At 42.8% G+C, this 23553-nt stretch overlaps 1 protein-coding gene across 1 annotated transcript in view; it reads left to right on the plus strand.

The window, feature by feature from the left end:
• Positions 1 to 8241: 8241 nt before the first annotated feature.
• The window catches only part of LOC135503404 (serine/arginine repetitive matrix protein 1-like), a 44621-nt gene continuing 29309 nt past the window's right edge, over positions 8242 to 23553 (plus strand). The window contains exons 1-3 of the mRNA XM_064796965.1: positions 8242 to 8365; positions 15569 to 15674; positions 16042 to 18255. Of these exons, the coding sequence (XP_064653035.1) occupies positions 8324 to 8365; positions 15569 to 15674; positions 16042 to 18255 (2362 nt within the window). The 5' untranslated portion in view covers positions 8242 to 8323. The remainder of the gene's footprint in view (positions 8366 to 15568; positions 15675 to 16041; positions 18256 to 23553) is intronic.

Genomic DNA, 23553 nt, shown 5'->3' on the forward strand with positions numbered 1-23553 from the left:
GAATAAATTCTGCAAATCGTGAAGATAATAATGCTCAGAATGGCGGAAAACGTGTCCATAAATTCCTGGAAACTTCAGATTATTTCCAATAAATTCCACAAAATGTGCAGGTGTACTTGACACAAGTAAATCATGATTAATCACGCGGAATCTCGCGGGAGCGAGAACGGTACGAGATTAAGAGTGCCGTATGTCAAAAGTTTAATCGAAAGCATTCCTCGTGTCTTCTGAACATAAATCACAAAAAATATCCTGACATTATTTGACAGAAAACACCTACCAATTTCATAAGTATAAATGGGATAGATCATCTTTGTAAAAGCTATACTTTGTTGAATTGGTTTGAAATAGAAATGAATGTGGCAACATGTCGTTTGGTCGTAATGTATAAGAAATGCTCGCTGTTCAAATGTAGCCTATAGTTTAAATTTCGTTATAACAACTTTAATTCAACTTCGGGTGGGCCAAAAAACGTGTCAAAATTTAAGGATCAATCACCCACGCAGTCATCAATCTGACTGGCTGAAATTACTCATCGTAGCTGAAATATTGAAGCAACATAAAGTGAATGTAAATAATTTTCTATCAATGGGGAACCAGTCAACCGACGTACGGTGAACATTTCAATTGGCTTACACTGCCTTGTTTAGTCTCCGATGCACTGTATGGCTAGGAGCAAATGGAGCGTGATGACTGAGGACATATCAATGGGCGTCAGATCGACTGGTGTTACATTCAATATGTTGTTGCAACAGGAATGGTACATCATTTCCAAACCATTTGGGAGTCCTGCAGTAAATATGTCAGTCTCGTTCATTGGTTCGGACGGCCAGATTGTGAGTGATATATACAATGTAGTTTTGATGTTGAAAAATATGCCGATGTTGTTTCGGTTGGAATGGCATCATTTCCAACCATTGGCAGTACTGCAGTTAATTGCTCAATATTCCCTATTTGTTCGGACGTTACACTAGCAACTCTTGTAGTAGAGGGCTGGACAACCAGTGCCACAAACAAGTTTGGTCGTTTGAAAGTCAAAATTGTAATTTCAAAACGAGAGATTTAGAGATTGAGAAAGCCAGAATTTACCAGTATAGACAATGCACATGGATGTATATACATGTACATTGCATAGTACATTGTAAGTCATCTGGCAGTGTAACTAGTATATGGCGGATTTACAATGCACTTACAATGGTAATGTTCCTGAGGGCAAATTTGATGCAGACATCACATCAAAATTAAGACTATAATTTGATATCTGCTTCATTTTGATGGTTTTTCCAGCTACACCACAACAATAAGAGCATAAAAGAGTGTATGTAGAGTGCATAGAACTGTTTACTACTGGTTTATTATTCAATCTTTAGTAGTTAGATGTCATGATATTGAATTATTTCGCAAATAAGTCATAATCATTGCATTCTTTAAGATTAATGGTGGAGCCGTTAGAATGTGTGCACATCTGCGCTTTACAATGTAAAAAACTAGATATATAACAGTTCCCTATTAATCTGACAAAGACTATTTGTTGGGATCTCGTGTAAGGCCTGACCATACATGAAGAGAATCTCCGGCTGTTTGAGCGGCGGAATGGAAGCATCGGTGCCTGGTCACCTCTGGGATGTCAGATTCGATTCTCGATCGGTCCCGGTATACTCGATCATGTGATGGAGAGGGCAACTCAACTCTCTTCGACTGCGGAGGATTCCTCTGCAAAGCAGGGGCCTAGTGCCTTTTAAAATCATTACCCCATTCGGTTGAGGCTTATCCGACATAACGCCAAGTTGAAAAGATAACGCCAAGTTGTTGGCAAAAAAGTTGTTTTGAGCACCCGGGCGCAGATTTCGGCTGAAGGGAACAGGGAAGATGCTAAACCAAGTAAAAAGCCCGGAAAAAGTGAACGTGGATCCCAACATGAGCCCCCGGTTGACGAATTGCTCTCCGGCATAACCCATCGTTCCCGACCATTTCCCAACGAAAACGAAACGTCATATGACCAGGACGTGGAAACGAAGCAAGCTGTTGAATCAGGCCGAGATCCGGCCCAAAGAAATTACCAAGCAAGGGAAAAACTGAACCAGGCCCAAAGCCCGCCAGAAAGCACAAAAACGTCTCCCAACGAGCTCCTCCATACATCCACCGCCCGGTTGACAAATTGCCCCCGAGGGACAGCCCATCATCCCCTTTCTACGATAAACGATATCGATTTGTCTTGTTATCTCAATCACCAATAATAGCAAAGCGTTTGATCGATTCCTGAGTAATGCCAAATGGTACATGTTCCCCTGGGTCGCTTCGGCCTGTTTTACAACTGGCAGCCGCCGATGCGTTGAGAAACTGCAGCGAGGCGGCTTTTCGAGAAGATTCACAGCCGCCGTTATACATTTATAACTGCAACGCAGACCAACTTGAGGATTTTCGAGAGATCCTATGATGGAATTTGCTATAGAATCTGTCACAATCATCATAGATTTACCTGATAGATTTTACCATGGACCATCATAAATTCTATGACAGAATGTTTCCCCGTGTACTGACGTTTCCAATTTCGTTTGTTTCTGGCGTTGCCATGGTGAAGTCATCTCCGATGTCTATATCAGCATGATCAGACATTCGCGAAATTATTTTTCCTAGAAGTTCTTGTCCACGATTAGTTTGGGTGTTCGCCAGCAGTTTTTATTGGGCAATTGGTCTGAAAGCGTTTTGGTACTTGTTTTGTCGATATCGGAAAACCTCACTCACGTCAAGTTACGGATGAGATTCTGTTGCGTCATCAAGTCAGGACAAAATTCATTTTCCGCGAAGCCCTGACATGCGCAGTCCCTGGTTCAGCGGTCACCAGGATATCGCAGTCTTTTGTTTGGTTTGTAAAGTGGTTTACGGAGATCTTACAGGGATCAAATAGTACCGAGGTTAAAATATGCATACGCGAGGCACTCTAAGCGTTACAGGGTCTACATGGGAACGAAATTGATGGACATGGTGCCCTGAACTCGAACAATAAAAACTGAAGTACTCACTGACCCAGTAGTTTGAGGCGGGTCACTCTGTTGGATGATTCGAACCGGCGCATGTGGAGGTCGAGGCTCGAGTAACTTTCGCAACACTCCTATACTGCATATAGACTGCCGCTCAGAGCTGCAGCACAGGTTGACATGTAAAGTTAGCTGTATTTTCCATTGAGATAAGATTAGGGTATTGGGAGCTTTGCCTTTTTCTGGGCTACCCCGTTTCCCTCTCTGTTCAATCATTGGAATTAGCCAAAACCCTATCGATTTACTACTGGATACCAATAAAAGTTGACATATATTCAAAGAATTTCTGTCAGGTCTGTGCCAAGACCGCTAAAACTTTAATCGACTACTTAAGCGAAGGCCACAACTTTATGAGCAAATTCGATGATGCGTCAAAATTGATGATGTGGTAAAGTGAGCTTGAACTGCTTGAGCTGCTCACTCTGGCTTAAAATATCAATGGAGCATGTAAGAGATGAGTACATCCTAACAGAATCAATAGTTTAAGGATGTGACGGTTTAAATAAAGTTCTCACTGAAGAATTTACTCTGAGAATGTTAGACGTTTTGCATGTACGTGTAATGTATATACTCTAGATCTCAGACCGGCTGCTTAATGACTATGCTATCGAAACAATGACCTCACCGGAACATGGCGTCATGACCATTGGACAACATAGTGTTGATTATCCGTTGTCTATCCAAATTAAACATGAATGGCATTTGATATTTAGTTTGAATTGAATATTCAGTCATAGTCATAGTCATAGCTCGGTGAAACTAGAGCATTGATGTATGAGTTGTAGTGCGTCGTGTGCCGGATTCGACCTACAAATGATGCTTCACTGCATGTTATTGATTTTGTTACGTCAAGTTCAATTTGGAATGAAACTCCCAACCTCCCCAGGGACCATGGCTAGTTTGAAAACCTAGGCAACGTCACGTGCCCGTCTACATGTATGAATATGGGAAGCCCTACTACCATTTCTACCCAACAGTGGAAGCAAGGCAACCAAAATGTCTCTGATAGAAACAGAATCGTCCAATATGGAAAGCTTCTTTTGACAGCAACATTGAGACAGGATCACGCTTGGGTATATTACTCTCGTGGGAGAAAAATACCTCACAAGCAGCAAGTTTGGACTTCCTGACAGGTATTGACCAATCAGAAGAGAGCTACCATACTTGTTCGGCACATGCCATGATCACTTACGGGGGTGTTTATTGGTCAAAACCAGTCACCTGACAAGTCCTACATGATTTCTGCTAGAGGAAAGTACCAAATTCATTCAAACGGGTGTACGAGATGTCATACTCTCATTTCCGTACCACAATGAACGAAAATGACTACATCATCATTAATTATAGAGGATGACACATCACCTGATCGAATTTTCCGCTCCTGAGTAAGCAACAACAGATCAGGAAGATTATACTTGGACATGTTTAATGTATTGACTTCATTAGGTTAGAAAAGTGCCAACAATGATATGGGCTCTGTCAAGCCCAATAAACGGTCTATTGTCTTTAAACAACACCCGCTCACACCTAAGGCTTTTCTGTCTCATCAAAGGGCTATCAGGCAAATCTTGGTTGGCCGTGGCTATTCGTACCGTGACAGGGCCGGCTGGCCTGGCTGGAAGTAAAGGACCCTACCCACACCCGGAGTAAGGAGTAAAGGCACTTCCAACACTCGTCACAAACAAACACCACCTCAATCATGAATTAGGCCTACTTTCCTTACCCACCATCACCCATGTCACCACGGTGCGATCTATTTATTCACTCCGTATTATTCGCACCATCACGGCACGGTACCTTTCTCTCACCGTAAGGGTGTTTCTGACGGTGCGAATAAGACCGGAAACAATGGCCCCATGCACCGTGGCGGTTCGAATAGCCAGTTCGATCTTGGTAACACCGACCCTCACGAAACAGCTCTTAGGGAATCGTTAGGTCTTAACCGGCAAGGGCGAATTCCGCCAAGAAGTGACGCCATTTCATCAGCCGCAAAAGATACCAAACCGGTGGTCTCTTGCAACTGGTTTTTGACTCACTCTATATACGGTCGACGTTTTGACGGCCACCTGCCATGCATTTCCTTTGCGTCGTGACCACGTGTGACGGCCAATATGGCAGTGCAAAACAATTGGTAACGTCATCATGTGACGTCAGTGATGAACCCCCTAGAGTCGGAACCTTTCGTCCCCTTAAACAGTCTTCTGCAAATTCAATTCAAATTGTTGCTTCGTACGTGGAGGGGTTCTAAGTGGTCCCAACGTTGAAATCCAGTTAAAATAGTTTCAGCACTAGGTACCAGGCGCCTCGAATAGTTGTGCTGGGAATTTATGTAATGTACATTACACAGGACCAAGATAGCATCAGGGACCAACATGGGTCGTCCACACACGCTTATCTTCGCTAGAATGGGCACTTTTCCGTCCTCTTTAGAATCCGCCCGTGAATTGGGACTTGTTGCTCAACTCTAGCACCTGCCAATTCTGAATGATATGTTTTGGCACTGCAATTTCAATAACCCGATAGCGCATCACCAAACGCAGTGATGCGTTTACGCACATAGTTCCTCCGCACTCTTCAGGATCCACAGGTCCCCTCGGAGAGCTCTTAGCGCTCTACCAACCTGTGGCTGCGTTTCTCTGCTTATAACTAACCTTGGATCAATACTCCAGCGTTCCAGCATCCGTACAAGTGTAACTGATGATAGAAGCTTTTTCACGGGAGGCAGACGCTAGTTCAGCAGACGATCATTGCAGTGTGGGTTGTTGGAGAGACCCTAGATGTACCGCTAATTATGTTTAAGGGGATAAGAATGTCGTGAGATTTACTGGGTCTGAGGATAATGCGCCAAATGGCCACAGTGCGCCACTTCGTGCCGTAGCATCACGATGCATAACATTATGCTTACGTACATTTATATGCAGGTATCTAAAAAAGGAATTTCATCAGTGTTTAGTTTTGAATTTGGAATATCTTCTAAGGATCTGGTTACACGAGACGTCGCGGCCGTGCTGGAAGCCTTATTGACGGAAAAAACAAGAACAGTTCACACACCCTGCTGGTTTTCTGAAGGGAAGTTCGGCGACGGAGTCAATCAGTACCTGTGACGTCATCACAATACACCACCTGGAATTCTCGAGAAACCATAGATGTGATAGATAACTTTAAGAGAAAATGGACACGCTTTTAGTGGCTAAGAGGAGAAGTTGGGTTATCACTACAGAGGAGTTAATGAAATAATTGTCAATAATCGTCGCGTGCATTAAGAGTTATGCCGAGATTTGATGTGTGATTTCAATCTTGTCTTGATGACGTCATCGCAATACATACCATCCACAGCGGTACAGGTGTCAATATCTTTCACGAAAATGCTATAGATGTAATCAGTAAGCGTCTCGTGTAACACCAGCCGGGACGGCGAGTCATACGAGATCGTAGGTGGTGGACGCCAAGTGACTCATGCAGTGCATCATTTTTTTACTCGTAGACTGAGAACACTCGCAATCTTACTGAGGAACACGTGAAAGGGAGTATTTAGTCAGATGTGAAGTACTGAACGTTGAAAGGAGTACAACATAAGTAAAATTAGTACTACATTATAGGACTTGTACTGCACCAGTTCACTGGGAAGGGTTTACTAGTATTATAGGGTACTACACGAGAGAATGAGTCTTATACATGGAAATGAGTACTAGACGAGAAAATGATTACTGCATGTGTTTAGGAGTACGACACGGTAAAACGAGTTCTAAACGAGAAAAAGAGTACTAAACACGAGAAGTTAACGAGGAAAGAAGCACTACACGAGAAAAGGACTACTTTACACGAAGAAAGAAGCACTACACGAGAAAAGGAGTACTTTACACGAGGAAAGGAGCGCTACATGAGAAAAGGAGTACTTTACACGAGGAAAGGAGCGCTACATGAGAAAAGGAGTACTTTACACGCGGAAAGGAAATGAGTACTCAACGTGTTGAGGAGTACTCGAAAGAAAAGGGGGATCTAAACGAGGAGAGGAGTACTAACGGAAGGAGAACTTCAGTTATTCGATAAAGAATAACAAATCGTGGATTCTTGTGGATTTGAATTTTTCTAAATATTGACTAGGTGTCGTGTGACGGCGCAGCGAATCTACTGAATGTAGAATTTGGGGGAGATTTATATGTCGTAATGCCGAACGAGAGGTGTCGAACTTTACGTCACCGACGCAGCCATAGATGAGCTAATCACAAGGTGTTAGGTCATCCTAAAACTTTACTTTCAAGAAAGGTGCTGACAGAATGATTTTTGTTCTCAATACAGCAATACAAAAACTACACGTCTTCACATCAACCTACAAGATACTATTATCTGTTAATCTCAATGCAGCTTCTCTCTGGATTATGCGGAAAGAAATCGACACATGATCTCACTGATCGGAGGAATTAGAGATCGTCGACCTTAGCAGAGTTCGAATGGCCTGGAGTACTGTATTTTCATAGCAGAAACTTGAACGTGAGAACGATTCCCGAGTGCCTATACTTTATCCAACATAACAAGTTTTGATCAAAAGCGGCATTTTGTCCCTGGATGGACTATGAGGGTATGCGAGGTGTCAGTCTTACTATTCACCACGACCTCTGACAAGTCAGTTTCAAGTGATCAACCTTAGGCTATTGCAAATTTTGATGAAGTGATCCATGGTGTCCTGTTGTCGTAGAAGGGTGGATAAGGCGTGTAAGGTTTTTTGTAAAGTCCCTTTGTAAGAGAATAGCCTGCTGCTAATGCATTTTTGATAATCACCAACTTGAAAATTATTCCTTGGCGTCTTGCTCAGGATATATACACATGTTTGTGACTTTCTTTGACGTCACTTTTGGAATGCAACATTTCTATGCATAGGAAGACTAATTTGCAAAGGACCAGCAGTTTGCAAGTTACAAGGAAAGTATATATACCTATATACGATTGGTTGTGTTACACTATGTTTTATGGTAATTATGGTGTCGCTCTTTGAGCGAATAACTTTTGCCATCGCAAATTTGCACCACTGTCGAGAAGGAACGCTGTCGTAGGGATACAGTGATGATCTTGGAACTAAAAAATACTGGCGATATTTTTGCGAATCGATAGTATTTGCGAATCCCGCCAAAATAAACGCCAGAGAAAATTAGTAGGCGCTTTACATTATGTTATCTGACTTGTGGATCTGCTGGGAATACAGAATTCGATGACTGTTTCAAATGACTGTACGATTCTCGTGAGATCACGCGTGATTGGATTACCAAGGATTGCAAACAGGCGACAGGATGCAGTCAACATCGCTTTTGGATGATGACGAACTGTCCGAGGTTTGTAGTGCATTTTATGTATTAAATTGTCATCATACTACATGATAGAGATTATTACTACTGAGGTTGTTCGAATGACGCATTGGAAACATCAGCGCATGTCGCCTTTGAGGTCTCGGGTTCGATGACCGGTCGGTTCCGGTGTAACATCTGTGGTTGTTCCCCATGTTTCAGTGTTTCCAAACAATAGGCAGCTAGAGAGACCATGACTTTTCAATAGGGGGGATACACAGAAAAACTCGTCAATCTATTTTTGAGCGTTCCGAAACAATGAGGGGAAACACTCAAAAACAGAAACACTCAAAAACATTACACCGGTGTGGAACTTGGAAATATCTCTGAGGGATTGCGAGTCACGGTCTCTGTAGAATCACGTACCGTAGTCTTTCTGAGTACAATAGGGGCGGAAAATCCTGATGAAATTCTGATACGTTGTGCAGATTTTTTTCGGTTATCTGTGTTTTCGACCCGGGCTATCTTTAAAGTGTGCTTCTCCTTTTCGTTTGCTAGCTTTAAAGTGTGCGAATCCAGCAGGTTCACTCTCCCCATCCATCTATTGGAATCATCTTGGGCCTCTGCACACGACATTGGCAAACAGACGAATCGTCCAAATATTCGTATATTCGAAATATATTCACTTGTCCTACAGTGCAAACACCATACACCATATATTCAATCAGCCGCCGACCTAATGAATCTAATATCTTGCAACTTAATATTCTGATGCTACCTAGAGATGCGGAGATGAATTTTCGAATTACTTGCCAGACACATTTAAAAGAAATTTATTAGAAACCGTGGGTTACGGACACAAGTAGGTAAGATCAATGGTTTGAAGAAAGTGCATTAAACACTGGCATGTTTGATGTTCCGGCATCAGAGTCGTAGCTAGCTTTTTGGTCTTGCGGGGGAGGGGGAGGGGGGGTGGGCGTGCAAAAGGCCTTGCGGGACGCGAGGCTAGAAAGTCTTTTGTTTGCAGACATAAAATACGGCCGCTCTAGTTATAACCCCCAATGGGTTAATGAACGTTCAATTTAAAATCGCAATCTGCATCGAAAGCACTCCCCAGACGGATCCATTTGCATGTCATTCTACCATTGATCTGGGCGCCTCTTCCGAGAAACTCTTATTAGCTAACTAGGCGTAAAAATAGTCATTAAAACAACATTTGCTATGGAATTGGATGGGATAGCGGAAAAAAACTCAGAAAATTTGACTTTGATTGCCTAACCATAACCACTGCCGTCAAAACGAGGCGCATAGTGCATTGTGCACTATGGTTCATTGTACCCAAAGTGTTTTAGAATGCACAGTTAAGTATAGGTCCGACAATGTCAATTTGTCTCTATCTCAAACCCATAGATGCAAATATTGCATCTATTACCAATAGTATATCCCAAAAACAAATACGGCAAAATACATCTCCAACAAGTGAAAACATAATGCTCTTTACTTGTGCTGCAAACCCTATGCGAAAACGAAATTATCGTAATTTTCGCTCTCCATGCATAATACGCCGTGTGTTTGTTTATAAACGGATAGATATGCACTACTCGAGTACGCCATGCAATGTGTTGAACAAAAACCGATATGGTGGATTATCAGTTTGGGACTAATTAATTTCGGTAGTTGACCTCGCTGTCAGTTCGAGCCTTTCCCTGTGAATAAATTATTAATTGCATATTTTGTACTAAGTACATTGTGTACGTGTTCATGTATTGGATTGGGCGCATTTCTATCATTGGTGCAGTCCGTTCAATTATTAAGGAATTGAGATCAAATTACTTTAATTGGGTCATTATTTATACTCATGAGAATTGATATTGCTCGTGAGAATCTTGTCGAACCACATCACGGTTTGAGAATTTTATATCAGAAAGTCTGTGGCCCTTCTCAACAAGTCTTCAGTGCCATCACGTGTATATCTGCCCTCGCGGGTTCGATCACCCTAAAAGGTGTTTTGTGGGGTTCGAATAGAATAGAATAAGGTTTATTGCTCAACTAAATTACATTGCGTAGAGCACAAAACTACCTATATACAATAGAAATACGAATATACATGCGAAGGTTTTTTAACATCAACAAAAGAATACGATGTTATGTAGATTTACTCTTATGATCCTTTGATACGGCTGTAGAACAATGGGGATTTAGGCCTAGGTGCGAGCGGGCTGTTAATAGACAATGGATCGTGTTTTGGGCAGGGCCTAAATGCATGCGAGGTTGGAGGGGCAAAATGACATCGTGGCGGTTAATGACCGCGAAGAGAGCGCCACAAATAGCTCTTCACTAATTATTGGCATGTCGTGTTCGATTTGGCGTAAAGAATGAGTGCTCAGTGGACCGCTTCAATAACTGCTGGCTGTGGATTCGCGCTCTGACATTCCCCATCAGATCTCAACTATTTCGCCTAGGTTTTAGCTTGATTTAGTCTATCAAGAAAATACCCCTACAATGATTAAAAAGCAATTAATAGCAATTCAATTATTACGACCATGTCCTGTTAAATTTTCCGGATAATTCGTCAATTGGACCAACAATTTATTGGCGTCTTCCACGGATGAAACCATCTTAAAGGCAATGTTCGAAAGATTAGAAAATTAGTATTTGAACTTGAATTTGACTGTTTACAATTGTCTTAAAAAATACTGAAAATAAATTTCATGCCATTGTGTATACTGGTATACTACAGCCGGGATGCCATAATTGCTGTATTTCAGCGTTTTTGCCCGTAATAACTATGTAACAGTAATGTTTATCTCTATTTATTGCCGACAAACAAAAGCAGAATCAATAAACGGAAAACGTCTTTAAGATAATGAAATTACTTGATACGAAGCCTCTGTTTACCCCAGTGATGTTTCAGTCTGCCTTAGGCTGATGCGGAATATCCCAATTTGTCGATTTCGGATTTGCTGCAAGCTTATTCTCAATCTTTATTCAATCACCTTGGGGGGAATACGTTGGCTTGAAAAAAACTAATTCAATCACTTGAAACTAATATTGATTTCTTCTCATTGATGCTTTGCTCTACCCCGATAGGCTGTGCATGGTGAATATCTCAAAAAATGTCGATTTCGGATTTTCCACAATTATTTCAGCTGGTTCTCAATTTTTATTCAATCATCTTGAGGATGCATTGGTTTGAAACAAACATTATCTAATCACTTGAGGCTAATCATGATTTTCCTTTTCAGTGGAGAACATGATACACATTGTGACCGAAATGCAAATAACTTCCTTCCAGTGTCTTTGCCAAATGTCAACCTGCAAATTAAGCTCCGTGGAGCTAACTTGTACTTACAAAAGTGGCCCAATCTTAGCGAGTATTGAAAGTTCAAACTTACAGGTACATGTACTTTAAGATAATACTTTAATACTTTGGTAAATCAGCGTGATTTTAGCTGACAGAATAAACTGGTTATTGCTTGGACATGGACTCTCTCGATGAAATTGGACAATGAAACGTATTGGCGGCTACCATCATCACTGTCAGCTTCGGTGCCTTAACAATCCATGGGTAAGTCGAATCATTTGACAGCCATAATACCTGTTGGTTCCCTCGTCTGGTACATTGTCTCCTCTCCGGGGAGGGTCTCATGCATTCCTTTCCTTGTCCATTGTCCCCTGTCCGTGGGTAGCTGCGTGTCCCCTGACATGACCCCGGTGGCCTTGTCCACCTAAACTCCGCACTATGCAGTGGTCGTTTCCCAGGTCAAAATCCATATAAGATTCTCATAAGATTCAGCGATTCTTGCTCAGTTTCGTGTACAAGTACATGTACATTCATTACAAGACTCTTGTTCTAGTTACTAAAAATCTTGAAGCGAATGTTGGCCAACATGAACACGTTGTAAATTTGCGTGTCTTGACATCAACTTGCGTCGTCCATTTCGTTCAAAGGGCAAATCACATGAAGTTGCCATGCGATTCCTCTATTTTCAGTTGTTTAAATGTCTTTTGCCTTTGAGACGATTATTCAAGTCAGAGAATATTGCTTGTCAGGGGGAGAAGATTGATGATTCAAGTTGGTAACTGGTCATTGTCCCGGCGACCCGGGCCGATAAAGATATTTTATCATGTCGTGGTCTAAGCCGAGACCCACATGCTCAGTATGAGTGATTGTCTCAATGTCGGCAATGTTGAAACTGGCTCGCTTTACAGATCCAGGGCTAAAATCGTTTCGTCGGATCCCGCTCAAAGTCCGCCAAAACCCTTGGGCCAAAGCAACTCCAGGTTCAGGCAGTTTTCGCAAATCTCGCAAAACGTCAACGCGAACGCCTGTCCCATTGTTCGAAATCGTGATCTGGAGTTCGAACCGTGGGGAATGCGTTCGAGTTGGCGTTTCGGGGGCTTTGCGAAAACTCCCTATTGACGAAGCTGAACGTGGACAACCGGCACAGTTTCCCGCCGTCATTGAATCAGACATCGTGATGTTTGGTGAGACCACCAATGCCACCAGTTTGCTGACAATTCCTCAAGTCTTGGGACTCGCGTAACATTATATGCTCATTTTTTTTGTCCTAAAAGTCAACTTAATCAGTCACAGCCAATTTATACGATTTCCTCCGAAGACGGAACCTAATTCAATCACATTCTGAGATATCATCTCAAAAGCGCTGAATCAGCACATTATCTCGCTGAGGTATCAATGCATCGTGAAGTCAGTCGTGAAATCGGGACGTCAAATCCGTTCGGCTTGACACCGACTGTCACGGATAACATCACCCTATAACATATACGCCAGTTCCCCGGAAACAACTGTCTGATTGGGCTCATATTTTTCTGGGGTGAATTGGGACGCAAGATGTAGTCGGTGCGCGCGATCGATCCGATTTCTACTGCTTATGTCGGTTCAAGGCCCGTTTGTTCAAAACAGGTCTTGCCACTAATGCTAGCGCGTTGCGTTTCTTTACCCTGATGATTTTCCCGTAAGAACCCCCATTTCGAAGCCTTTCTAGGGGTACTTGCTATCAAGATTGGCCTGATGACCCTTGCGGTTAGCCGTTCAGTGTATCTCGGGAATATTTCCTAGCTACTCAAGAAATAATTGAAGGTAAAATAATGTGCTGTGTCGCTTTTGTGAACGAGACAGTATCTCTATCACGTTCGTGATTAGTCCCTACAGCACTATTTTTGTTCCGATCGACTTTGTACGTGACTACTAGAAGGAGGGATTGTATATACACAAAGATATAGGCCTATGATAGACCCCCCTAGATATCAAGGGTTGTATGTCGGTCTCATGACCCCCCCCCCCCCCCCCCCGGCCTGGCCCGTCCGACTAAGTATCCTCCACCCCGATCCATACGATTCCTACGCCATCTCTGAAATGAATGTCTATAAATGACAGGCAGAAATCCAGAGCAACCAGTACAAAGCCATATTAGTTCTTTACTACACCGCAAGGTGACGCTAAAAATCTCCACCCAAACTCCACGCAGCGTAACATAAACGAGCAGACATGACCTCCTTTGAAATTCTATTAAACTTCGATTAACATCTCTGTCTGGAGATTGGCTCGCAAGGTCTCTCAGGAAGGCACTAATCTACTCAACCAGCCAAAGGATGAAGCAATTTTTCACTCCAAATGAATTATTTATCGGTTGTCATAGCAACAGATCTATATCGTCTGTAGCCGTGACTCGAGTGTTGGGATTTCTGTCACGTGATCTCTGTGCCGTCTGTCCAAGAATAAATGATGATTGCCTCTGAAGTAAACCTTCTCAAGTGTTCGGAGATAAGAAAAAACCTTGAATTAATGCTTTGGTGATACATGTATGTCCCGTCGCCCAGTTTCGTTAACGCCAGCGTTAGTGATAACGCTTATTTTAAACAACTGGACCTTGAATCCTCAATCAACATTAATGGTTAACACAGTTAGTGGTAATTGTCACTGGATGAGTTTTTGATCTCATATTGAACCAATCACGTTTGCAGAAATGAATAAAACGTCCAGGATGTTTGCTCCGCTAATAAAAATGTCCTATTCCAGATAAAAATTAGGCCAGAGATGAGAGTCAAATATATCATCTCTAGGCTGTTAATATCATGATGAATTCGTGATGAAAATGATACAATGTATGTTGTGTAAGCACGTGTGACCCACGGTTGACAAGAGCGTACAGTTTGTCGAAAGGGGCTGCGAGGATACCTGGGTGTAGCGTGGACTCTCCCCGCTGTGAGATATGAAGAACCAACGGAAGGTAGGCCCGGAAAAGTCTATTTCACTCCGAGGAGAAGGCTTACATTTTTCGATTTCTGTTTCTGCTTTGGTCTGTGCATGATTATCAAACACGAGGGCACGGTTCGTTGGATTGTTCTGGTTACTGGAAACATTAGGGAGTTTTTGCAAAGCCCCGGAAACGCCCACGCCAACACCAACACCCTCCCATAATTTAGCAGAAGTAGTTCTTGTGATGTACAGACCAACAGAATTTGACAAAACCCCGAATACTTTTGATCATTATCCTTCCGAAAACAACACAGCATCTTCCTCAGATAAGTCGATTTGACATGTTTGATGTAAGAGTGTATACTTTTATTTTCTATTTATTGTACATTTCTTCAGAATTGGCATTCAAAAAGCTTCGTCTTGGCCAAATTTCGGAGATGAGCACTTGAAAATGTTCTGCTGCGCCCATAAAAACTTAAAAAACTTCTTGCAAGAATCTGTCATCACAATCAATTACAATTTCCAGTACTTTATCTTGACTGGGAGTACTTATCGAACTGGCACTTCAATCTATCACAAACAGCGATCAGCTTTGCAAATCGTACTATAATTGCATGGTGGGACACAAATATTTATCATTGATATAAGCGATTTATTTTCATTGATATAGTCGACTTGGCACAATAAAGCAATTTGTCAGATTGCTTCTTGCATCTTAGAGGAATGCTCCCTGAGACAGCCGCCAGCACTTGTAATCTAAAAAAACCCAGATACGTGCGTCTCCTCCGAGATAAACTACAACACCGACCGGGATTTTCGGGATGGACACCCGTGTTTCAGCAGGAATCGGAAAAATTTGGGAGGGGTTAAGAATTATTTCTGAATTTATCGATTATTGGCTCAGGAGGCCAATTTTTTTAGCGTTTTACATGTCGTATTACTGCGGTTGGGTACCAAAAGTGACCCGTGATTATTCCTAGTAACACTGATCATGTGTTTACGACTGTTCTTACCTTTTCTCTTTACAGAGTTATGAGAATCCCGCATACCGTTCGGATGGTGCGAGACCCCGTATCGGCTATGCCCGGATTCCTCTGAGAGTGAAGATGGAGGGAGAAAGGCATCCCAGAACGGGTAAGGTCCGAAAACGGATTGAGTATTCCACATTGCCCCCTCCCCTAGTTTACAGTGCTCTTTCTCTACGCCCTCTCTTAATGACCGATAAGCAACTGCCACAGCAGACACAGCAGATATCGGACTGACGGTTAGTTCCCCGGCAAAACAAGGGATGACGTACGAGTCGACATCGACCCCGACGAATCCAATTTAATTTGCTGTTCTTTAAAGTTCTCACAGTTTGATTCAGGGAGTTCTCCTGCTCTTTGTCAGTTCTTCGGAAGTACTGTGGTATGGTTGCAGTGAATATTCAGATCGGCACTTGAATATGTTTACATCTTGAAATGTCAGCCTTGACACATTTGAAACTCATTTTTGTTTTCAGGTGGTAGAAACCCTCTCCGTGAGCGAAACGAAGGGGAATACCACCGCATCCGGGATGACTACAGGGACGACCCTCCTCCACGGCGGTCACCCCTTCCTCCGAGAAGGTCCCCACCACAGCCGCGTCGGTCACCACCTCCGCACAGGCGGGGGTCATCGCCGAGGCGGATGTCACCACCGAGACGAGGCTCGCCTCCTAGACGGGTGTCGCCGCCCAGGCGATCTCCGCCGCTTCCGAGACGTGGGCCATCCCCGCCACTGGGGCCAGGGCCAAGACGGTCGTCGCCACCAAGGTCACCACCCCGTAGACGGTCGCCACCAAGGTCGCCGCCAGGCCGTATGCGCCGGTCCCCACCTTCCAGACAGCGCTATGAGAGGGGCAGCGTGGATAGACTACATGACAGAGAAAGGGACCGCGGGAGGCCTAACTGGACTGGCTCGGTTGCGTCGTTGCCGGGGAGGCACTACGGAGATAGATGGGACCCGCCTCGAGATATCGAAATTGGGTCACCTGGTTCTGATCACCAGCGAGGAGGTTTCAGGGACAGGGACCGAGGTTCTCGTAGAAGCCACGATGGGGACAGAGACAGTTTTAGAGACAATAGGGGGCGCGGTGAGCGGCCTCGTGATCAGTATTCTAGACGGGAGGACTCAAGGGGATCACGTAGTAGGTCACGTGATCGCGACCCAGAGCGAGATTATGACTCTCGAGGACGCGAATATGACCCAAGGATTCGTGAAATGGAAAAGGGTCAAAATGAGTCTAAATTAGACAATAGGGGTCAAGAATTTCGCAACAGGGACCATGGTTCCAGACATGGAGTAGATGAAAAACGCGACATTAGAGGGCGCAACGAACCTATGGGACAAGAGAGTAGACCACATGACAGCCGTCCCCACGATAGTAAATATGACCATTCACCAAAGGGGACGGGATTACCAACTTCTAGGCACAACATAGACCATTCTCCCAGGGCGTTTCATGATCACACACCGAGGCGAAATTCATCAGAAAGTGTAGCGAGACCTCAGTTAATACCAGTAGGAAACTCTCCATGGCAGGGACCTACGCCCATTGGTACCCCGCTCAGACAGGCTCCTGGGATTCCACCGAGGCCCGGTGTAGATGTGAGGGGACCAATCGATCCAAGGCAATGTTCCGCTGGGAATTCTCCTAGATATGGTCCGGAACATAGCCCTGGTATTTCGGGCAATTCGCCTCATGTAGGACCCAGACATGGGCCTGGGCAGATACCCACCCCCGGGCAAGGTCAGCTCGGACCCGGATTAGGAAATGACCCGCGTTATTCACAGTCTGCCCAGAACATTCCAAACATGAGAAAAGATAGCCCCCTACCACCGACTCCCTCATCAATGCCAGCGCCCCCTATGGATCCCAACGCACCACCTCGCCCACAGCCTATAGAACAACAAGCTCAGGACGCAACCAAAGGTACAGACGACGTCAACAACGATCTAAACAAAGATACGGAATCTGAGGACAAGCTTAAAGCTAAAACTTTGCCCCCTAGACGCCGCAAACCTGACCCAAACGCCCCAAATATAGAATTAGTTAAACGAGCATTGAGATTATCCGCCAGAGCAGGTACTGCTACCTTGAAACGCAACTTAAATCAGTCTTCCGAGGAGAAAGAAAAAGCACAACAAAATCAACAAAACGTCGTCTTCTATCAGAATCGATTTGTAGTCATGAATCAGAAAGCAGACGATGAGCCAGATGGAGACACCGGAGCCGGAAACTTAGGTAGTCAAGGCAACCGAGCGCGCCGACCGCAGAGCCTCGTTACCGGTGCGAACCAGATGGTGCAAAACAAACCCGAGTCAGGGAACGCATTTGACGATTATATGCAGCCGGCGACGCCGCGCATTGCGGACGCGGTTCAGGGAAACGCCACAACAAAAATGGCTACTAATCGCAACATGGATATAGATGAAACATCGGTTACTATGGAACAGCAGGATGACCTGGAGAAAGATAGTCACCCGAAAGTGAAAACTAAAAAAAAGAAAAATCCCATTTTAGCGAAAATTGCGAGTGTTCTGCAGGACGACCGAGGCGGGAAGGGGTCTGTGGGTTTCAGTCCTGGCGAGGAAACTCACAGGGTACTAAAACGGGTTTTGAACATTATATTCGTCACAATTGGAATACTGCTTTTTATCGCTGTGGTCGTTGTTATCATATATACATCTATAGGTGAGTGAATTTTTACCCTTTTTATGTGCTATGTTTTGAATGGCGCTTTTTGAATTGTACATGCAATAATTATAGTCATATCGGATTATATTAGCTTAATTTGTAAAATAATAATTATATTAGCTTAGTTTGTAAAATAATGACGGACCATGTTCGCTATTGTGTAGCAATATCAAATTTAAAAGGCGAATAATCTATTATACATGTAAGTCTATCACAATTGGATCAATTTCACATATTGTTTACGTGTTGTGTTTGTGTTTTACGTGTAATTGCTAGCGTTTGTAGCCATCTAGTCTAGTATATGACATTAGCTTGATACTTGGTGATAGGTTTATGGCATGGTGTTTTGATACTTTATGTGGCGTTGGGACCTCGGTAATATCCGATCTCACCAATTACTGTAACCCCAAAACGTTTGCGCTTTTTTGTTTTGGCGATTCGCGGAAATTTCCTGAAAAAAAGTCTACCATATTTATTATGGTCACAATGGTGGATTACAAAGTTATTTCGGCTTTTCCAATCAAAATGTATTTTTTCGCGGTTTTCATTTTAGTGAATCGAGTTTATCAGCAACATTTGGGGATTTACAGTAATGTTTTGTCAACTGCATCATCCACTTAAATTGCATTGCAGTCACTTGCAAAAAATGAACACCTGTTATAACGACTATCGTTCTTTCGTTTAGTACAGAGCTACATTTGAAGAAAAAATCGTAACGAAAGAGACAAACTCGGCGAAAAATGATAAGTTCGGTTGTAGAAGTTGAGTTAATGCTGACGTTGTCTTATACGCCGATTCAGTTACTGGACCACGTAGTGAAACGGACTTGATTCGTTCCTTTGCTTTGTTGATTTAAGTGGATGTACTCTTTCCTCATGTTATTAGTAACTCAGTCATTTACTTCCACTTTCATGTCGATGTTAGGGCTAATATATTTTAAAGCTTTTCAGGTTGACGAGCTATACCCACGAAGCCCTTTAAGTAATGAAGACATCAGGGTCTTCATTATAACATTGAACGGGTCATACATGTTATGTAACTGTTACAATATGCAGTAATTGGAAGATAATTCATCTAAAATCGGAATAATAAGGGTCAGAAAATCTGCATCAATTTGGCAAAGTCATGCTGGTACATTTGATAGTAGCATAGTAGCATTCCTGACTTCTGATTCAGTATCACACGAAGGGTATTCAGAACCATATTAATCACCAGTGATGCGGGCGTAAGGACATACTTGCCAGATTTTACGCCTATTTATTATGGCGATTCGCGAAAATTAGTGAAAAAAATAAAATTTTCGCGATTTCCATTTCGGCAGTTAATGATTCTGACCTTATCATTGAGATTTTAGAAAAAAACAATTCTTTTCAAAAAGAAATATTTTTGCGAACCGATTCTATGATGGCCCATCAACGATTCTACGATGGAAATTATCCATCATAGATTCTGTGATAGAAATTCTCTATCATATCTTTTCCGGCATAAAATTTATGTTGGGCCATCATACAATCTCCATCATAATATCCATGATGGACCATCATAGACTTTCCGTGAACATTATCTAACCGAGGTCGGAAAAAACAACAGGTCTATGGCAAGTACGAGCCTTGAATGATATTGCAAATCGAATGCTCTGGTGGCTTTGCTGATTAAGCTCCCGATGCATATAAAATGTACACAACTTCACAGATAACAATTATGCCGAGTGGATGTTCGGTACCACATGCTATAACACAGGTGGATACCATAGGCCTACCGCTCTAGGCCTATGCATAATCATCATTAATACTAGTACATGGTAGATTTATCTAATTTATCGGATGTGCGCAGCTGTATTTTTATAATACATTCAAACAAATGTTTGTACACACATTGCAGAAAAGTAGTTTGATATCCGAGTCAGTTAATGGTAATGATGATTGGTTACCAGACAACATTACTCACAATGATGACAGCAAATAGGTGCATTAGACATTATCAACCTACTCCATTTGACATGTTGGGTGAATACACATGGACATGTATTGCATTTCGCTGGCATGTACTGGGCGGGGTCACGGCACTGCATGGGACATGGGCGCGGGAATCTGAAAACGCTCACACACATACAAGATTTGTTTTGGCGTGGCCAGCTGGCTTTGTAACAAATGTTAGGTGTGTCCTGTCGCATTTGTATATACAAAATGTTCCAGGACTTCTAAATCATATCATATCATAAGATAATTCAGGCCTAGCCCAATATCTAGCAGTCTACTGTCTTTGAACAAAGCCCGATCCCACTGAGACCGACATTCCCGTCGTCCCACAGACTTATCAAAGAGTCACCAGAGCGAATTCAACCGACTTGAAAGTCTGGCATTTCAATTGAATTAGACAAGATATCCATCTACAACCTGCTGAATAATGACTGAAACTGCAGACAGCTGTTCCCCCAGAGATTGTATAAATTCAAATGAAAACCACTGAATATTCATTATTTACCGTTGCCTGGAGACATGAGGAATGGGCCCAAGTGCATTTGATAAAATGAATATTGCAAAGAGTTTGCTGAACATAGAGTTATTGAAGAGGCAGCGTGAATTCATGCATGGCTAAGAGAAGAGGAAGGGGTGTTGAGATTTCTGTGGGAGTGAGAGTATAAGCCTACGCATGAGATAGATGGCTTCGTATGATCCAGCCCAAGGGCCCCAAAAACGAGCGATTTAAATCGCCCCTACATGCGATTGAAATCGCATGCCACGATAATCGCTCGTTTTCGGTGGTCATCGAATATCTGAGCGACAAGAATCAGTAGTTGCAGTGCGTTAAATCCCTCGTTCGTGCAGCCTTAATGGAACTGAATCGATATACTGATGGTATTACTATACTCTTTCAGTCGGATATTTCTTCGGATGGTCGTAACAGTGCGCTGTGCAATCAGATGGTAATGTGTAATCCGCTTCTTTGCATCTATAGGATCGAGAATATGTCTTGATAGGATACCAATGAATAAATCATGAAACACACTGGTAGCCGAATGGTAGTTCTAGGTAGAAATAGCAAACATAGATGCAACTGTTAGATCGGCAGACCAAAAAACCTGGGGATAGGTTATTCGCGAATTTGCGAAAATAATACCCCGCGATAATTTGGAGTACAGTAACTTACATTTCATTCCGATTTGAAATGCTTAGCTTTTTCATAAAAAACCCATCGTCTACCACGGCGAGTGAATGGCCGACGAAACAGTCCCTAGGGTTGGACGTTATACATGGATGCTGGCCAACGCAGCTGTAATAGTAATGGTTTTGTCTGCATACAAAACAGAACGAAAAAAAATCTGACTCCAACCGACTGACAATTGCTGATGGGAAAACAACAACTGCACCCATTAGCTAGAATGGATGTTGTCACTTCTTCACATCATGTAGGGTGGATGTGATGTCATTTTAGTGCCGAATTATGCAATTGCCTAATGACTCATTGTACGCACTCCACGTACATTAGCTGTTATGTACGGTGGCTGTATTGTCATAGGCCATTTTCCAGATACGCCGGTACCAGCTAGGGTCGGACCAACGAACCATCTTTACAATGGATCTTCACGATAAAGACGCCAGACAATGCCTCGAAATGTATTGTCTGGCGTCATTGACCGTGGTAAAGACGCCAGACAATGCCTCGAAAGGCATTGTCTAGCGTCATTGACCGTGAAGATCTATTGTAAAGATGGTTTGTTGGTCCGATCCTAGCTGGTACTGGCGTGTCTGGCAAAGGGCCTATTGTCTTCTCAGAACAATGAACAGGGGGAAATCACCGGATACCATCACCTCATGGCGATCATCACAACTGCGCTCATGAAAGCAACTGAACCTCGCGTAGGTGGTTAGGGTGGGTCTTGTCGGTTAAACACTAACACCAAATGTTTATACTGGGATATGACAAAGTTTCAGACGACTTCTACATGACCAAATTGGCGCATATCCAATCGCTTGGCACATTGGCAAATTGGCACATATCCGGGTGGGCGCGGCACAGCCGCGTCGCGTCTAAAATTAACAGTCTATCACATGCGGCGAGTATAATTAAATTGACTGATGTGTATTGTAGCCGATTTGTAACGAAATGTTGGAGAAAACCAATCATTTGCGGCATTCATCATGTGAAGCATGTATTTGTGTGACAGAAATCAACCAACACCCAACAAGGAGGAACAGTAGCCCTTTGAAAGGAGCCAATTTATCTTGTACACGCCCCCTGTTGTCAGAAATTGGTACCAAGTACTAGATAAGCTGCTGTAGTGTTGCTTCAACGTTCTTAGTCTTTTATAATAGCATTCCGCGAAGTTACTATTTATAGCTCACAAGGTCATTTGAATAAGATATTGATGACGTTTTAGTCACGTGACAGTCGGACATGGACACTTATTTCTACGCATTTGAGCTTATTTCAAAGTCAATTATCTTTGACCCTGCATTGTTTTTAGCATGAATGATACCATAGAGTCAGAGAGAGAAATATTCAGAACAATTATGTAGTATTTCTAACACTCGGACATGTGCCAGATTGAATCTAACTGCCCTAGTTAGAAAGACTGAATCCATTACGAAACCGCATGTTTGTCCGACATTGCCTGTAATTCAGCGATGGGGAAATAGAGGGCAGCAGCTGCAGTGACGTCATCTTTGCGGAATGCTATTCTTGCTAATATCGCATCACTATAAAAGCTATCGCTGATGCTTTACCATATGAAGTCGTATTCCAAAAAATGAAGCACTCGTAATATTTAGCTGCATGGTGACGGTATATCTCCGAGCATTACCCCGGGGAATGAAACTGCATAATTATTTCAGGGGATATTGCTGTCCTGGGGTAATTTAGGTAGTGGATGGCGATATCATGGTCATGATCTGATTATGAAATATTCCGCGAACACATCATGTTGACATGACTGCTGTTGCAGTACAGCGTGTCCCTAAAAATGTTTCTTATCACCCGGTACTGTAAACCGCCAAAGTTGTGCGGACGTTTGATTTCGCGGACTTCGCAAATAACCTCGTTTCGCGAAGAAAAAAAAATCGCGAAATATTTTTCAATTGGAAATAATTAAAATTTGTAATCCGCCAAAAAATTCGTCAGGGCAATTTTTTGAATTTTTTGATAATTTTCGCGAGTGGCAAAAATTTAGCGGCGTTAAACTTTTTAAATCGTGAAAAACTATTTTTTGGCGAATCTTAAAGGCCACAGTCGTTGGTTAAAAATTAAAAATTTGTAATTAGATTTGAAAATTTTAAATTGCGGAGCGTAAATACG

Source organism: Lineus longissimus, chromosome 19 (genome assembly GCF_910592395.1).
Source record: "Lineus longissimus chromosome 19, tnLinLong1.2, whole genome shotgun sequence".
Lineage (NCBI taxonomy): Eukaryota > Metazoa > Nemertea > Pilidiophora > Heteronemertea > Lineidae > Lineus > Lineus longissimus.